Source organism: Myotis lucifugus, unplaced genomic scaffold (genome assembly GCF_000147115.1).
Source record: "Myotis lucifugus unplaced genomic scaffold, Myoluc2.0 scaffold_82, whole genome shotgun sequence".
NCBI classification, from domain to species: domain Eukaryota; kingdom Metazoa; phylum Chordata; class Mammalia; order Chiroptera; family Vespertilionidae; genus Myotis; species Myotis lucifugus.
This window is the reverse complement of record NW_005871130.1, coordinates 3,048,739-3,067,894: the sequence shown is the minus strand read 5'-3', so window position 1 is coordinate 3,067,894 and position 19,156 is coordinate 3,048,739. Positions and strand designations below refer to the sequence as shown.

The 19,156-nt window shown below is 48.7% G+C and overlaps 1 protein-coding gene across 1 annotated transcript in view; it reads right to left on the bottom strand.

Moving 5' to 3' along the window:
* Nucleotides 1-488: 488 nt before the first annotated feature.
* ZNF407 (zinc finger protein 407) overlaps nucleotides 489-19,156 on the bottom strand; it is a 385,654-nt gene continuing 366,986 nt past the window's right edge. Inside the window, exon 9 of the mRNA XM_006090793.3 lies at nucleotides 489-2,871. Coding sequence (XP_006090855.1) covers nucleotides 1,571-2,871 — 1,301 coding nt within the window. The 3' untranslated portion in view covers nucleotides 489-1,570. The remainder of the gene's footprint in view (nucleotides 2,872-19,156) is intronic.

The window sequence follows — 19,156 nt, the reverse complement described above, 5'->3', positions numbered from 1 at the left end:
TCTTACCTTTTGTTTTTTTGGGGGAGGAGTGGCTGTGTAAAGGGCGGTGGCTCTAGGACCGACAGGACTCCAAGTCACAGAGACAAGGTTGGGCTCTCAGGGCAGAGGGCTCGGCTTCTCCGGGAAGCTCATCCCCCGCCCCCAATCCATTCAGAAAGGTGTTCTAAATGGTACTTCTAATTAAACTAAAAAGGGACCATTCTCTCTTCCTTTCCTCATGTCTGTTCTTCACAGTTTTTAGATATTAACCATGACAGAAGATGTTACTGTCACCAGAACCTGCCTGGGTCCTGTGCCCACCAGGCCGTGGAGGTGCCGGTGAGGAGCCAGTACACCTGCCAGTGGGCAGACGGGGGTGGGGGTGGGGGGGAGCCTGTGTCAGACAGAGGCGCGAACTCTGGTTACTTTTCACAGGTGCCCATTGGTTGACTGCTGGAAATACAACATCATCATTCTCTTTAATGCTATAGTTTTATTTCAAAGAAAAAAGAAACAGAACAAAACAACCTGTGCATGGGGGGAGGGGATTATTTTACAATTTTGGAAAAGGAAGAAGAGCAATTTTATCAAGAAACAAATGACTGGGACGTAACCTTATGCTCCACAGCTGCAGTGGACCCAGAGCCTCACAGACAACGTGGGTCAGGGCGGGCTGCAGGTGGGGCTTCCTGTTGGTAATGGTTAACGTCAGTCTTTCACACTGACATAAATTACAAATAAATCCCGCAACAATGACATAGATATGAACGTGTTATAAAAAGCAAAATATTGGTATGAACAGTATTTTCCAGAGTGCGTGTTTCATATAGAGACTTTATTATATGAAATTAAGTCAAAATTAGAAGCACTGGGTTGACTAAAACAGGGTGCATTTTAATGAAACATGAACTCCAAGGCTTTCCTTAACCGCAGGCTTTAGAAGGTTCTTTTAAGCTGAAGGCAACCAGAGCTCTGAATACACCTGCCATGTCTGAAGAGAGCAAACTGACGCAGGAGATGAATGACAGGCTTCCTTTGGTCTGGGGACACATTTCAACAAAATGAACAGGGGTGGGTTACATCAAGACAGTAATACTTGCAGCTGCAGTTTTAACCGAATATAGAATAAAATGTGTAAACGGCTACATGCTGGGTTGCCGAGCAGACAGGTCTCAAGCCACAAACACACTGTGCTTACACGTCCACCAGTGGGGCACGGCCCTTTGAGAACTGAAATGGGAAAACATTTGTGTGGGGGGGGGGGGGGAGCAGGGGGGGTGGTGATGCAGAAAAGAAAACTCAGATTCTCCTCGGCACAATAGATAGAACAGAGGGAAAGACCTTTAACAAAAGAACCAAACAGTGAGCAGATCTGGGGTGCAGGGCCCTGCCTCCATGTGCAGCTCTGCCGCTGGCCCGCTGGCTGCACAGCTCTCATCCCTCCACTGGGGCATCCTGGGACTGCGCGCTTTTAAGCAGCAGTGTGAACCTTGGACGGAGAGTGTGTTTGGTGCTCCTTTGAGCTACACTCATTGCTGGGCAGGAACCACTGTGTCCACATGTGCTGATCTTTCCACACATGACCTCTGCCTTAGGCTTCTTGGAGTTCGTGACTCTCTCTTTGGCTCTGAATGACTGTGGCTGCCGGGGAGCCCTCTTGGGTGTAAATGACCATGCTTGTCAACTGTTCCGTCCCACTGGGGACCATGGCCCCCGCTTGCAGGATCTCCTGCGAGTTTGCTGTCTCTATCACCGTGTGGGAGTACATGGCCGTCTCATCCTGCACCCCGGGGGGCAGTTCGGTCACAATATAATGGGTCGCGCCCTCGGGAAAGTTGCCACCGGACTCACGAACCATGGCCTGGACCAGCTCCTCGGTGACAATGATCTGTGAGATCTCCCCGTCCTGCTCGGCCAGCTCCGCATGCTGCCCGGGGGCCCCCGCCTCCTGCATGACAATCTGTGAGCCCTCCCGGGCCAGCATGTGGACCGCGCCCTCCTCGTTCACGATGACCTGGGTGACGCCCTCTTTCAGCAGCTGCCCGGCCGCGGCCGAGTCACACACAGCGAACTGAAGGACTCCCTGGACCATCTTTTTGAAGGCCACCTGGGCGCGCTCCTGTGAGGCGACGACAGCAGAGGGTTGCACCACCTGGGTCAGGACCTCCATGGGCTCCATGGTGGCTGGGCTCCCCTCCATGTCCGGGAACACGTGGACCTCGGCGGCCTCAGCGGGAGGCACCTCCTGCCCGGGCAGCTGGACCAGCACATCTCTGTGGCCAGCCCTGCCCTTGTCCACAGGCCCAGCCCTGCCATCTGCCCCTCCCAACTCGCTGACCGCACACAGCAGGGCGTCCAGGGCAGAGGCCGGATCAGGCTGGGGGATGGCGCCCTCGCTGAGGTCTAGGATCTCCTGCTTCGTCACCTGCTGTATCACTGCACCACCAGGGCTGAGGGGCTCGGCCACGTGACCTTCCATTGAGCCCCCCACCACCACCACTTGGGTGGCTTCCTCTGCCATCTGCTCCGGCAGTACCGGCCCCGACGCCCCACTGCCCATGTGGGCTCCGCTGGGGCTCGCAGCAATGACCTGGCCGTCTTCTGTGATGTGCACCACGCGGGCCACCTGGCCGGCCAGTGCCAACGTCTGCAGCGTGGCCGCAGCCGTCTCCTCCACGGAGGCGTCCAGGGAGAACTCCCCGTCGTAGCCCTGGATAATGATGACCTGCTGCACCTGCTCGGGCGCTGCCGCTGCCCGCCGGCCGCTGCGCAGGGGCCTGTCTTTGACCGGGGACTCCTCTGCCAGCGCGGCTGCAGTGAACGGGCTGTCCGTCTCCACGAACGTGGCGCCTTGGCCCTTCAAACGGCATTCGTAGGACTTGGAAACTATGCCTGTGGGAGACAGGACTAGTTAGAGCCAGCGAATGAGTTTATTCTTAAAAGTAAAACAATTCTCCCGCAGATGCTTTCGAACCTCAACAGAAATATCACTGTGAACCCGGCTCAGGAGCGGTGTCCTCTCCTGGCTGGGAGCTCACAGAGGCAGCCACCCAGGGGCCTGGCAGGCGCTCCTGGTTCAAGAGAGAATATAGCTGTGAAGGCACAGGCCCTTCCCACATCCTGCTCTGACTGCCCCCTACAACTCTTACCTGTGTTTGCGTTCCAGTGCCTGGGAGGGAGCCAGGCTCCCTCACCTGCTGTCATTTCTAAGACTGTCAGCCACTGGAGGGAAGTGAAGATCAGTACAGTCAGCAGCAGTGTCTTTGGACCCAGAGGAAAATCTTCCTTTAATGTCCAAATATTAGACAGGGTATATATTTGTGTACTCAGCCAAAAGAATGAAAGCCCTGCATATCAGATTCTAAAAATATGCCATCAATAAACAGTCGCGGGAGGACAACACAGCAAGTATTTACTGAGCATCAACCATGCTTCAGGCACAAACTTCAGTGAAAAGCCGCCTGCTTGTCCTGCCATGGGCCACCGGGCCCGACAGGATGGGGCTGCGGCAGGGCTCCCAGCTCTCAGGGCTGGAGACTTGGGCTGCCCTCTGCTTTGCGGACAGGAAGCTCCAGAAGCAAAGCTGGGACAATGGGCAGAGAACTGAGGGCCAACGCCAGGCAAGGCGGGATATCAGGCCTCAGGCAGGGGCCCAGGTGAGCGCACACTTGCCTTCCCCAGTGTCATCCACGATGCAGGCTGATGTTTAGTAACTGGAAATATGAATGAAAATTATCATCTTTATTTTCATTAAAAAAGAGACTGACTCCTCAAAGAGAGTTCCTATTTTTTTCTTTAAATCTCAAAATTTCTATTGGTTTCCTTAATATCACCTCCTTCCTTCCTACATGAGAATGATATATAAGTGATTCCCATTATTTCCATATTTCAGGGCAACTACATTGTAGAAATATTCCACTTTACTCCCTTTAATGTGTTTTTTTTAATCCTCACCCGAGGACATTACCCGCCCCCCCACCTCCACTGATCTTTAGAGAGAGTGTGGAAGTGGGGCAGGGAGAAAGAGAGAAACATCGATCTAGGAGAGAAACATCGACTGGTTGCCTCCCGCATGCTCCCCAGCTGGACCCGGGGATCAAACCTTCAACCGAGGTGAAAAACATCCATGATTCTAGCAAAATGGCCACCTAGAAACTCTCATGCACTGCTGCTGGGAATGCAAACTGGTGCAGCCACCATGGAAACCAGTATGGAGCTTCCTAAAAAAATTAAAAATGGAACTGCTTTATGATCCAGCAATTCCACTTCTGGGACTATATCTGAAGAAACTTGAAACACTAATTTGAAAGAATACATGCACTCCTATGTTCATTGCAGCATTATTTACAATAGTCAAGATCTGGAAACAGCTCCAGTGCCCATCAGTAAGTGGGATAAAAAAGTTGTGGTACATTTACACAATGGAATACTATATGGCCACAGATAAAAGAACAAAACCCTACCATTTGCAACAGCATGGATGGAGAGTATTATGCTAAATGAAATAAGTCAGTCAGAGAAAAACAAGTACCATATGATTTCACTCATATATTCAATCTAAAGAACAAAATACACAAAACAAAAGCAGACTCATAGAGACAAGATTGGACTGGTGATTGCCAGAGGGTGGGAGACTGGGTGAAAAAGGTAATGGGATTGAGGGGTACAGATGGGTAGTTGAAATACACAGGAAATACAGTCAGTAATATTGTAATAACTGTGTATGGTGGCAGGTAGGAACTAGAAATATTGGGGGAAACACTTCTACAGTATACGATTATCTAACTGCTATGTTGCACACCTGAAACGGATACAAAAGATACTGCATGTCAACTGTAATTGGACAAAATAAAAATAAACGGCTCCACAAGCTGGAGTGAGCCTCTGATTTCTCATTTACTCATCTAGCCAAGTGAAGACAACAAGGACCACTAAGGAGGCCACCAGCCAGCTCCCCCAGGGCTCTGCAGACTGTCCTGAGGTTATATGAGCATCAGGAGAGCTTTGTGGGAATCAGCCCCATGCTTACATGGACCTGCCTGTTGTGCCCTGCTGTAGGGACCCCCTATCCCACCGTCCTGCTTGACAGAAAAAGCACACGGCCTCAGGCAGGTTTGGGTTCAGAAGAATCACGAGACCACGTTAAAGCACTGGGATCCTACTGAGAAAGGGCTGCTCACTGTCATCCTCTCAGCTTTGACCCTCCCTGACTCTTTCTCCTCGGAGGTCAGAGGCCAGGTTGGGTGGGCGAGGCACTGCTGACCGTGGTCTGTGTGCTGTCCACTGGATCCCCAGCTCTTGGCCTGCTGGGCTCACCAGATGGCTCTGGAAAGCCTGCAGCTCCTCTCCTGGGATGGGACATGCTACTTACCTGCACGATACCCTGGACTTGGTCCTGCTCTTCCTGCCCATTCTGTCTTCCTTACACCCTGAACTTAATTTAATTTCAAGATCACTTTCAAACTAATTTAGAGTATGAAAAAAAATGGACACAAAAGTAAAGAAGACAGCCTTCAAATCACCCCTCCCCAATTAATTACAGGAGAGAGCATACTGCCTTTTCATTAGACAACAGGAGAAGCTACTGTGGTTGGGACAGACGAATATCTTACTCTTAGTTGCCTCTGAAGGAATGCTCGCGCCCAGTGCACGCGGGGTCCGAGTGGTCTCCCCCGCAGTCTGCACTGGACAGAGACCCTCAGGGCAGAATTACCCAGGGCCCTTCACAGCTCTGGCGATTGTGCCCTCCTGAACTACTTATTTAATTTATTTGCATCTGGAAGTGGGTGAGGCCCCTCTAGACCATTACAGTAAACCACATGGGTAAATACTGCTGTCAGGTGGTATGCTGAGGCTCGGCAACGCCAACATCCTAACCTCGCCCTCGAGCCTCGCTGTCCCAGCACAGTTCATAAACGCGAGTGCAGGTCCATCTTTTGATTCAGCAATTTAATAACTTTGCGTGTGCTGTCAGTACTGCTTTGAAAAATAGCACCTATAAAATGTAACAGCCTCAATCAGATTGAAAAAGATCTAGCCACTGAAGATTCGTCCATTCTGACCGTAATGAATTAATGTTGAGCCACGTGGAGGTTCAAGTGTCATTTAAACTAATGTGAATCTCTGCTGTGACTTTAAATTCTAACTGGATGGTGCCCGAGAATTCACTGGGCACATCGACTTCAAATTCTGAGATCTTTCTAGTAAACACGAACTGGAAAGCTCACCAGTGCAAACGGCCAGTGGGTGCGGTATTTGGAAAACAGGAATGCCGTACAGGTTTGTCCTCACCTGCTCAGTCACCAGGATAGCTCCAAACCCGCACCCATTTTAATGGATCTCAGATGCCCAAAATAATATCTGTTACACTTTACATTTTTCAAAGACAGTGTTAGATTTCAGGATAATAATAGCAGCTAATAGCTGGCGTGTCTGAAGCAGTCCTTTTTGGACCCGTTTCCAACAGGACAGTACGTGGCTTTGTGGAGAAGGTGCAAATGAAGCTAAAATGCAGCCTCGTGCCTGCTTATGAAATTCCAGCACCCTGCTCAGTTGCTTTCACAAGAGCGGAGGTACTGCCCTCCCTTCTCGTACTAAGTGCACTGAACACTTACAGCCCAGGGGGAGTGGGACGGGTTCTGGGAGGGTTGAGAACCTGCTTTGGGAAGTGATTTCTAATCAGGCTCACCTCTCCCGGAGCTCATCCTGCAGCCTGGCGCCTTCCAGCCCGTCCTTGTTGAGGAGCCAGTCTCCAGGGCTGACAGCACACACCCCACCCTGCAGGTGCAGGGGTTAAGTGGCACGCGCCTCCCCGAACCCTGCTCCCGTCTGCTGCCCGCTGTGCCCCTGGGACGCTGCAGACAGGGCTCAGTCCCTGACTGCTTCCTGGCTGTGTGTGTGCTATTCTCTCCTCACTGTCATCATTTTTTCCCACAGAATAAATACCTTATGCTTTTGTTAAGCTTACATTTAATTAAAATGTACAGAATTTGTGCAGTAAACTCGAATGAAACAAATAAAACAAGGGCCCCCTCTCTTGAAGGCATACGTTGTGAATGAAAAATGTCATTACAGACTAAAAAATTTTGCAGTAAACAGGGCCTACGGAGAGAAGTTTCCCCTGTAATGACATCCATAAAATACACAAATGGCACTTTTAGTACCATCCTGAATATGGCATTTTCTGTGCTCTACACACAATCTAAATGGTTTGATCATAGAGCATAATACTCCATTGGGTTTATAGAACAATCAATGTTCCATAAAATGATGTATTTATCCAATAGTAGGCTCAGCAGTTACTGGCGGGTGACATTGCAGGACACGGGCCGGCCTCCTCGGCAGTGCGCGGCTGTAAAACTTATCTAACACCCACTTCAACAACTTCATCTCATCTGCGTCAAGTAATTTGTTGAAGCCTCAGCTTGGTTTAAAAAAAACTTGTAATAAAAATTCATAGAATTTTCAGGAGAATGAAAGCCGATGACAATAGAAAGGTCACATTGTGTCTCCACTAAAGGGGTCAAAGGTGGCTAGCAGTTCTAAAACTGAAAGTAGATTTCATGCATCGCGTAGCAGATAAAGATGGCATTAAAAAGACTTGTGCGGGTGAAACGCCTCGCACGTTAGGGAAGCTGGGCAGTATCCTAGGTGAGCCGCTCTGTGGCTACAGCCTGAATTTATTTTAAATTTCTAAGCTTCTCCTGAATGGCATTCATGTGTACACATTGCTAGGTGGCGTCTCAAACACTGTGTGTGTTTTAGACTATATTTTGGGAGGGCATAAGCTTGAAAGTGCTAGGTTGGCTCCTTGTCATAATTAAAAGCACTCTGGATGTAATACGATTAAAAATGTAATACTCTGCGTATAAAAATTGGGGGCACACATGACTGTGGTTCTTGAGTCACATTTAATTTTTCTCAACTTCAATTTTAAGATGTAATTTTAGCAAGAGTGTTAAGAAAGCATACTTAATGTCTATTACAATGAAACAACATTAACAGATTATGTTAATAAATTAGGGCCATATATTAATGTCACAAAGCTTGTAAGTTTCTCAAATGAATGCAGGAAAAATGATAAATAAAAATTCAATGAAATATAACCACCTACAAAATTCAAAGCTGGAAGTAAATTATTCTTGCAATAGCAGTTACTAATAGTTTAGCCAGTCAAATCGATAAGGAGAATTGCTCTATAGTGTATCCAGGTTTTGGAAAATAATTGCCTGGTGTAGGTCAGGAAACCCCGAGGAGGGCTCCCACAGACTCCTGTGTGCACAGGTGAGTGCTTTCTGTGCTGACCCTGCACAGGAGCAGGAGTCCACCCCACATGGAAGGCTCTACACACACGTCTGTGATCGAGACTCTGGTTATAGAAACCTCTCGGTCCTACGGAAATGACAGTTTCACCAGAATTTTTCTTTTAAGAGAATGGGGAGTGTGTGAGAGGCGGCTGGCTGATCAATGTTTCTTTTTCACATTGATGTTTCTCTCTCTCTCTCTCTCTCTCTCTCTCTCTAAAAAGCATCTTGGTAAATATCTGCTTTATACCACTCCCCCTTGCCCCCCCCAAAGATATATGTTAAAAGAGTTACAGTAAAAATCTGCTCTGCCTTCAATTTCATGAAGGCCATCCTATCTAATAAAGAAGGCATATGCTAATTGACCCTCACACCATGGCAAAGATGGCGGTGCCCACAGCCAATAAGGAGGGAATATGCTAATTGACTGCCCCACCCTCAAAGATGGTAGTGCCCCAGCCAATAAGGAGGGAATATGCTAATTGACTGCCACACCCTCAAAGATGGCAGCACCCACAGCTACAGGATGGCGGTACCCAGTCCCCTCCAGAGTCTCCCAGTCTCCTCAGCCCCCCAGCTGCCCAGGGCTGGCCCAAGGCACAGGTAACGAGGGCCAGCTGAGGCTTGTGCTGCCGGCAGTGGCAGCAGCAGAGGTGTGATGGGGTGTCGCCTTCCCCTGATTGCCAGGTCGCCTCCTGCCCCTGAGGGCTCCCAGACTGTGAGAGGGGGTAGGCCAGGCTGAGGGAACCCCCCATCTAGTGCATGCATTTTCATACACTAAGCCTCTAGTTGTTTTATAAGAAGAGATCAGAAAAATTATTTTTCTGTGAAAAATTAACCAAAGTTCACATCATTTCTGAGAGACTATTTCAAATATATAGGACATGCTGGGCAAGTTTTCCTAAAAATTTCCAGGAAGCCTGGATACAAGTTTAGATAACAAGACTTTTAGTCTTTTTTCCTTAGTTAGCATTAGTACTGCATTTAGGGTTGGTGGTGTTTTAAGATGATCTTATAAGACCCCTGAAATAAATTCTAAGGCATTTAGAAAAAACACAACTAAAAATAATTTTTTTCTCAAGTGGGAAATGCATAATGAGCTAGGATTCAACTTTACTGTGAAGAGTCTCCATGGGCCGAGATATTTCCATGGGCACTGATGAGTAACAAACAATAAAAGACAACAGTTTACCTTTAGAGTCACAAACCCTAAGAAATTGGCTTCTACAGAGGATCATTTTCCTGCAAGAAGCTCCCGCAGTGGTAGGAGCCCTGCCTGCATGCACATCTCACTCCAGAGCGAGGCGTGGTCTCCCATGTGCAGGTGGCAGCTCTGGGAGGGACTCTGATCTTGTCACTGACCACTAGGAGCATGTGTCTCCAGTACGGGGGAATGAAGAGGGAGGGGCTGTCAGGGTCCATCACTGGGCCTTGGGCTCTGTGCACATCTGGATGGCGAGGTCAGCCCCAGGCCACTGGGAGGGGAATGCCTTGGACGCTTCCCCTTTCTCCTTCCAAGAGCTCCACCCTTGGAGTGCACAGACCTAGGGACCCAGCCCTCACCCTGCCTCCCTGTGTAGCATGTGAAATGTAAGACGTCCGCCACATTCCTACCTTCGGGAACCCAGGGCCTCGGGGAGTCTTCCTTCAAAGATTCCTGGTCAAGGCTGACTCCGCTGGACTTAATTAAAACAGGCAGTGACATTCCTTTTCGTTATGGAATCCCCAAATCAGGAATCCCGATGACCTTTCCCTAAGTGCCCTCTGAGAGTCTTATAAAATTCCCAATACAGATAACACACTCTTAGGAGACAAGGCCTATATTTCAAAAGTTGTACAGGTTACAGACAATTAAAGAAAAAACTATGCAAATAAGGCCAGCCAACCAGGTCCTGGGCACTCCTCTAAGGGGTGGACCAAACGTGTCTCATTTTGTTTTCCTGGCAACCCTGCAAAAAGATCACATTCCTTTCTGTAGGCACGTTCCGATTTCCTGTGTATTACAGCATCTTCATATCTTTCCCGGGGAAACAAGAGGAGACAGACATTTGTCTTCATTGCAGACACTTTTGCATGAAGGTAAAAAGCAAACCGCTCCTCGGTAACAGCACAGAGGCACCATTAAAATCAAATTTACAGTAAACAGACCCGCAGCTGGGGCAAAATGCGCACCGTTAGTATTTTAATTATCAGCAAAGCTTTCGGAGCTCTAACATCTGCTCACAGCCGAGGGACACAGCTGCTGCCTACACTGAAACAATGCGGATTCTCCACATATTCAAATGGGTCGGCTGTGCTGGGCACATAGCTCTCTCTTCCTGTTCAGCCGGCAGGCAAGTGTGAGAGTGCCCTGTGCATCCAGAGGATAGGAACCAGGAAGGCCTGATCTCTACCAAAGTCTGAGATCCAAAGACAGCTGGGCTCCTTGATTCTGGGCAGTGAAACACTTTGAGATGGTGCCCAGGTCACTCATCACCTGGGCGCAGCCACCAGGTGCTGAGGACCTGACTCTTGTGCTCAGAGATTTCTAGGACAAGCAGAGTAAACTGAGGCCACTGAGAGCCTGCCGACTGAGTGTTAACGTAAGAGAGAGCGGGGGTCATGGGCCTTCCTCAGACCATCTCAGGTTGACTCAGGGACAGCATTGGGCGTGTCCTTGATGTGCGGCTGGGCCTAGCCCTCAGCCTTTGTGTACATGGAGACAGCACAAAGGAGGTGGCAGGGCCACGGTCAAGGTGGAAATAAGAATGGATTTCCATGTTAACCAGTGAATGTTACAACCTTTACTTTTAACATCTTTCTAAATATCAGTTAAACTCCTATGTAAAAACTGCAGCAAAACTACATACCTGGGATAATAAAGTTTAAAACTGGTTAAAAATACCAAACAGAAGACAAATTATAAGGCTTGAATCATTGCACTGAGGCGAGCAGAATGAACAAAAATGAACTTACAAATTACAAGGAGAGTGGAATGCCAGCAATGGCCCCGATCAGACAGTGACTGTCAGTGTCCCCTCCACACGCCCGGCAGGTTTTCTAATGGGAAGTCATGAAGATGCAGCACCTGGGGCGGGACACAGGGCCGACTGCAAGGGTGCCTGTGTGTCTAGAGTGATGCATGCCATGGTCAAGTCCTCAAGCAAATGCCCATGGTGTGCACTTGAAAATGGATATGTGCTTAGTAAGGTGGCATTACAGTTGGGGGACAGGGCTGTGTTGGGAAACTTGGAACCCATCTCTCTAAAGTTATTCATTCCCTAAGGAGTCTCCATGCTTTGGTAACTGGGCAGCCCCAATTGCCTCTCCACTGAGACACTGTTTTACAATGGATGCTACTGCAGCCCTCGAGCACATAACCACTGCACCAGGGTGTCACTCCACGAGGGGCACACACGAGTGCCCGGGTGATACACAATCCATTAGGACCTCCTGGAAGATGTTTTGCAGAGACCAGTGACGTGCACAAGTGGGCAATTCAAATCACATGGAATCAAAGCTCAGAGTTCCCATGAGTGTGGGGACGTGATACAAGTGACACGGTGTTCCTATGGCCACACAACCGGTGGCCTGCATGGAGTCACCGGCAACAAAGCTCAGGGAAGAACATAGGGTGTGTCCTGGTGGCTGCTCTTGCCTGGGAATGTCCCAGGTCACACACACAAAGCTACAGGCCCAGAGCTTCCAGGGCTGAGGGCAGAGAAGGCAGGCTCCCCTAGCTGCTATGATGGGAGACGGGCCCTTCCCTCCTCACCTCTTTCTGTGATCAACAGGTGCCTCATCTTGATACTCGAGGGGGTAGAGCCAATCAGTAGTGAGTGCATGACTCCTAGACAATAGTGCCCCCCCGTCCCCCGTGCCCCCAGTCCCTGCCATCTCCAATCCTCCCAGGTCAGTTCTGTAAATCTGGGACAGTAGGCTGGTTGTGTGCATTGCAAGTGAGAGAGGGTGCTCTCTGCGCTCCGGGGTTCACCAGCCCCTCCCATCAGAAGCCTCTGCAGGGTCCGCACCTGGGCCAGACTAATGCCTTGCAGCTGGAACGAAGTCTGCGACCCAAGCTGAGCAACACGTGTTAATTCTTTAACAGCTGTTCAAGTTTTTAAGGCGTAGGGCATTTAAGGAATTAAAACCTCTGAGGTTCGGAGTTTACTTCCGTATCAGCTCTTCACTCCCTCTGGAGCCTCGACTCAGATCTCCTCCCCATCGTGCAGCTTGAGTGTAATTCCTGAGTCTCACTGGGGCTTGTCACCACGGGAAGTAAGAGCACGCAGTAGACAGTCCTGAGGAGGAGTCCACGTGAGGTAGAGGAAGGCAAGGACCTACCTCGCTCAGTACCAGGCTTAGAAGGAGAAATACCCAGTGAGGTCAGCAGCATGACTACTAGCATAATGGTTGGTTCTCCAAAGGTGATTTGTGCCCGATGCCTTAGGTGAGAGGCTGCCGAGTGGGAAGCTGAGCTATTCGACACCAAGAGATTTGCTCCAGCTCCACCACGCCGATCTCTGCCCAGCCCTTCACACAATTTATTTGGCCCACACATAGCTTGGACACACTGAAGGAGGAAAGGCACATCGGGGAGGAAAACACCAAATCCCGAAAAGAGGTTTTTTAGATCAAACCTTCACCGAAAATGTGTGCCTGGAGAGAAAGCCACCCCCCTCCCCTTAAATTCAACGCTCTGAAAAGGAACTATAAAGGAAGGAGGCAGTTAGCACAGAGACCGCACAGCCATTCAGCGGGCCGAGCCAATGGCAGTCTGTTCTGCCTGTACCAGATCCCCACGTGGCTGGTGGGGTTGGGACTACACCGTGCTGACGGCCACGCTCTGGCAGTGGACTGGCTCAACTTTCTGTTGGATTATGATTTTAACTTTAAGAACCAGACTATTAAACTATAAGACAGTTGGAAGGTGAAGCAGTGGTGGCTAGAGTGGGCGGAGGGACCCTCAGCTACTGGGCCCCGCCGGTCTTTGTGAGAAGGCGCAGGGTTTGAAACCAGGGTTACATGTCTCTCAGGTTCCCCTCCTGGTGGAGTACGTGACTCCATGACAGTGCTGACTGCTGCAGGGACAGACGAACGACATGCCTCCCACCACTGCTCAGGCTACGGAGGCACCCCCTATTGACTGTCACCGTGAACTCTCCCAGTGGGAGGGTGCAGTCAATGCCTGCCTGTGGGTCATGAATGACAAACATTTTCTTAAGTATCTGACATACCTCCACCTCCACAACACAGCAGCTGACTGTCTTACTTCGATTTGGAAATTAATGGGCTGACTGTAGCACTGCAGCTCAAATGGACTTACAGTTATCATATTTGGCCCCATGTGATTTCATATAAGAATTACTTCTGATCATCTGAATGGCAACTCAGAAACATTTAATCTGGCCGGTTCACCGCATGCAAAAATACCGTGCGTTCGGATAGGAAATGCCCATGCAGGAAGAAAATGAAAGCTGACATCGGTTTAATGAAACAACAGGGCACAATTCTGAGGCTCACATGAGTGTCCACCGGCTCCTTTGGTGAAAAGCGTGCTCCCCTGGCCCATCCCGTTCCTGCAGGATGTGCAGCCCAACACAAAGCCCTGTGGTCTGCTAGCATGAAACCTCATGAAATTACTCAAGATTCTCGACATCCAAGTCCCCATGTTTTAAAAAGAGCAGGGTGCAGGGTGACAAGTATTATAGCTGCGAATAAACAGTGCGGCACAGAGAGGCGCGATCAATGGAGGCCCAGACTCCGCATTCACGAAGCAGCCGTGTGAATAGCACTGCAGAGAACAAAAGACAGTGACGATAAAATTGGGGCTTTTGTTTCATAAGCTGGCACAGATGGGCCTGGCATGCTTCATGTTTCATTTTCATGAAAATTCAGCCACATTTCAGGGCAACATCTCCACTGTTTGCAGGCAAAGGGGCACACGCAGGAGGCCGACGATGTGCCAACTGTTTTGCTGAATGCCCCGACTTGAGCCAGAAAAAGGAATTAAACACGCTCTGGGGTGAGTGCTTAGAATCTCATGTAAACAATGTAAACGGAATGGTTCAGTTATTAACAGGCATGTTAATTAAAACAAGTGACTGTTAATTTCTAGTTAGACATCGAGTTCTAATATAAAACTTTCTGTTGAGATGACCATAGCTACGTATCACACACTTATAAATGCACACACGCACAATACTTTTTTCCTAATCAAGCTGAAAAAACTGTCACTCCTCATTCAGACACACATTGCTACCCTGCATCCCTTCACTGAATGACAATGTCTTAGAGGGAGGGTCTTTGCCACCATGGCATCTGCACCAATGTGCTTATACTGAATGCTGAGTGCGGCGGTTACCAATGCAAGTACCAGAGAACCCTGATGGACAAACATCTTCAGTCTTGGCTCCAAACAGTAGGTACATAGTGCCCTTTTAAATAGCACCACATGTAACAATCAATGATAGCTTTTTTCCCCATAAACCAGTCAAATATGGCTTTAGTCATATCTGGAATGTTTAAGTAATTTACTTACAATGCAATACAATTAATATATTTCACGCCACCTATCTTAAACAGAACAATGAAAATCTCATTGTTAGTAACGATTTTCAAACCTTAGACATGGGCCATGGAAATGGTATTAGCACAGATCTGGTTCCCGATCGGGAGTGTGACAGGTTGCTCCGAATACGGGCAGAATAAGAAATGATGAAACAATGCAGCAAACACTGAACGACGAAAACCTAAATCAGCCTGAACACGCTAAGGTGACAGGGTCCATGAACAGTATGGAACCTTCTGGTGGCTTTTTGAAGTCAAAGCCGGAACTATCAAGGCATCCTGCTCTAAGGGCCTGTTCTCCTTATGAAAACAACACCCTTCATGATGCTGTACATAAGCAAGTTAACTCTGCTTCTGCTCAAAGGGAAGACATTCTCCCCAATACCATGACGCACTTCTGAAAATGGACCTAACACTAACTCTGTAATTACGAAAACTTTCCCTCAGGCCCTCAAGTTGCCAGGACAAGGCCCACCGTCTTACTGCTGGGACGTCTGCAGTGGCGGACAAGCTCATGCTGCCATGGCTGCACGTTTCTCAGACCTTTCACAGCAGTGTACAGCAGACGCCAGAGAGTAAAGGTGGCCGAACTTGTTCACAACTGCCCAGCAGCTCCGAATGTCCCAATGTCAACTTAGCAATTAAAAATGCTGTGACTGATGACAAAACCGGCCGGCTCCACAACAACACTTTCACGTCCTGATATCTGTCGATTATTTAGACAGTTGGAGGCTGGGTCTGACATCAGACGCAAGGCACTGTACTTGGCCAGTTAAGCATTTTTTCCCAGTAGCTCAGGCAAGGCCACTTTCTGAGGGCAGTTTATTAAATGTGACCAGGACAGCATGTTTTAGCTGCCGAACAAGTGAACTCAGTGCCTGGCTGCTTTGAGAAAACACTGTGGGTGCAAAAGAGAGCCCTGCACTCAGTGCGAGGAGCCACGGTTCACCTGAGAATCTGACTCAGCGCTCAGGCCAGACCACAGCCACTAGGGCAGGTCCAGAAACCACCCCTGAATGCGGGGTCGGGGCAGGGAGCAGACAAGAGGAAGCTGGCTTGGCCAAGCTGGATCTGGGGGTGGAAGCAGGAGCCGAGAACCATGTCCCAGTTCTGGGGAGCTGACATGTAGAGCAGGGGCTGCAGCTCCAGGTCATCAGAGGTAGGTTTTAACTCACTAGGAGGAAGCCTTTCCTAAATATGAGAGCAATGCACCCAGGAATACACACCATGAAAAGGTGCTCAACACCCTCAGTCACTAGAAAAATGCAAATTAAAACCATGAAGAGACACCACTACACTCTCACTACAATGGTTGACGTCAAAAAGGCAAATGACACCAGTGTTGGTGAGGATGTGAAGCAACTGCAATGCTCTCGCATTGTTGGTGGGAATGCAAAACGGCAAGGCCACTGTGGACCCAGTCTGGCTGTCTCTTACATATGACCCACCCCACTACCCCATTCCTAAGGAAATGAGAACATTCGTCCACACAGACCTGCGCCCAATGGTTATGCAGCTGTGTTCACAACCACCACCACTGGGAACAATCCAAATGTCCACCATGGAGGAGGGAGAACCACCTGCCAGTCTATGCAGGCGAGGAGCACGCTCAGTGATGAGAGAACAGTGGCTGCTGGGTGTAAGCAGGTCTGCAGAGTGAGGGAAGGCGACATACTGCTCAGTTCCCTTCATGTGACACCCCGGAAGAGACAACGCTTCAGGCAGGGCCAAGAACTGGGTGCTGGGTGAAGAGATTTATTACAAAGGGACACGAGGAGACTCTGGGGGGACATAATGTTCTGTAACTAGATTGTAGTGATGCCACATGACTGAGCACATTTGTAAAAGCTCATCCCATTGCAAACCTAAAAAGGATGACGTTTATTCTGTGTAAATTGAACTCAATTTTAAAAGCAAGTGCATGGCTATACAAACACTCGTCATGAAAGTTCTTGAGCAGCACCTAGATGATTTCCTGTCACAAGTGTGTGGGGCGAGAGTGAGAGGAACCGAGTGAGCTGTTATATGGACAAAGAGAGGGGAGATCCACGGCTGTCCCAATGGTCATTCATGTCTCCCTTAGAACATGCATTTGACAGTCACAAAACACGGAAGGGTTTTCTGCCAGCGATGCTACCTCTTCCTTACTAATGCATTCATGTGGACTCCAAGACTCAGGAGCTCCAGATGAAAACCCACGCTTAGCCCCCAATGAGCTCTACATGCCTGGACAATTTATTTACCTGCTCTCAGCTTCAGTGGCTGTCTTTAGAAGGGGACAATGACCATGGGAGGGTGTCTTGAGTTTTAGGAGCAGTGCACGAAGCACCCAGAGCATCGTGCTTCATGCAGGGTCAACACCCTGCTCCTGACTCCCTCTGAGCCATTCACATCTGAGCCACGATCTCACTAAGAAAAACCCTCCGCTATGAGTATGGCCAGGGCTGTGGCACACACCTGAGCTGTGCCGTGACGGTTTCCAGAGCTGCTTTTCCCAGCTACAGTGGTGTTGAGAAGGCTATGTACAGAAAGTGTGTAAAAGTTACTGAATTCACAGTTAATCAGTGGAGGAGGCATCAGTGTGGGTTAATTTCAATGGTGTATGTTTGGGGAGAAGAGCTCCCCAGCAGCTGTGTGTTCTGATAGGCAGACAGAGTCTACTGACTATTACATGCACGAACTCAGCTACAAGTATCAAGGCACTTATAATATTTAATGATTTGATTGCCTTTGGTTGAAATCAAGTATAGTCCTTGCAACTCTTGACCCTGCAACTAAGATGATATGTAAAACTATTCTGTGAACTCAGACAATTGGACAAGAAATGGAGAATATAGAGACACACAGAGATACCAATCCACTGACAAGGTAGAAAGGAAGAACCTTTTGCCCCACTGTGAATCATGGGGAACCAACTCAGAGCCACTCAGTTTAAACCAGGTTTTGCTTTTATGTGATTGCTCCCTACAAATACTCAGTGTCCAGGATCCTTTACTCTCACTCCCATCCCACCTTCAGACTCCAAAGAGAGCAAAAGAGGGTGGAGTCGCGGGGCCTAGTTCAGGGCTTCCTCTGGCTGGAAAGGGCACGCCTCCTGCCATCGCAGCTGCTCCACCCATTCCCCTGAGCACCCCAGGGAAAGAACACAGTGTGGGCTCTGGGAAGCAGAGGCTGACGGATGACATGCTGTGAGGAATGGGCTGCTATTTACAGGAAGTTGAAGGCCAAACGTTCCCACTGAAAGAAACAGGGAGGGGAGGCCAACACAACACCGAGTGACTGTGCCTCCAGGTCACACCCAGCTAAATTTAACTGTGTACAACCCCTCTGCCAGGGCTGGCACACAATAGGTTCGACTTATGAGAAAACTGAGAGTTAACCAAATAACTTCTCTGAGGAAATGCATGACTATGATTTTGAAACTTTAACCTGCATCAATTCAAAGCACCATCAATGACTGAAATCAATCGTTGAGAAACACTCCATAATGGATTACAGAGAGAGAGAGAGAGAGAGAGAGAGAGAGAGAGAGAGAACACGAACCTTTGGCAGCTCTGTTTGGAAATTGGTTAACAGATAATGTGCAAAACTCAAAACTTCCAAGTATTCATAAAATATAAAAAATTTAAAACAAATGATTTGACAGCTGCAAATGCAGGCTAACACCTAGCTGGATTACAGAAACAGTGTGGATAATTACTTTTTCCAGCGGTGGGGCCCGTGCACCAGGTCCTGTCTGAATCCCCTGCAGCACAGTCGGCGAGCAGAACACAGAGCCCTGTCACGTCACCACGGCCTCCTTATCACCGCACATCAGGGAGAGTGACGAGGCGTCCCGTGACTCCAGCAGTCTTCCTTTGAAGGAGCCACACGTTAATTACTGTACTAATTATGGTTTTTGAATAACTAACTGAAGCGAGCAGCCTATGGGAGGTGCAGGCATAAACCTAAGGCTGAGAAAACACCAGTTACTGAGTCATCAATGTAGTGACACGTGGAGCAGGTTTAAAAGGAGTGGAAGCAGGAGATTTTAAAAGACAAGCATCTTCAATAATTAGGGCTCCGTAAAGCAAAAAGAAACATTATTTCTTAATGGCAAGTGCATCTAAACTGTGATCTAAAGATCTGAAGGTAAGCCTGCTTAATTCACGGCTTCTTCTTTTGTTATTGGGAAAACATAATTGTTCCAAATAATTAGCACTGGAGTACATCACTAGCTGACAACAAAATTATAGAAATCTTCATATTCGGTTCCCTCTCGCTGGCTATTAGGAGCCGTTTCTGATCATAACCCATTAGCTGAAGTGCTGCGAGTTCCTGATTGC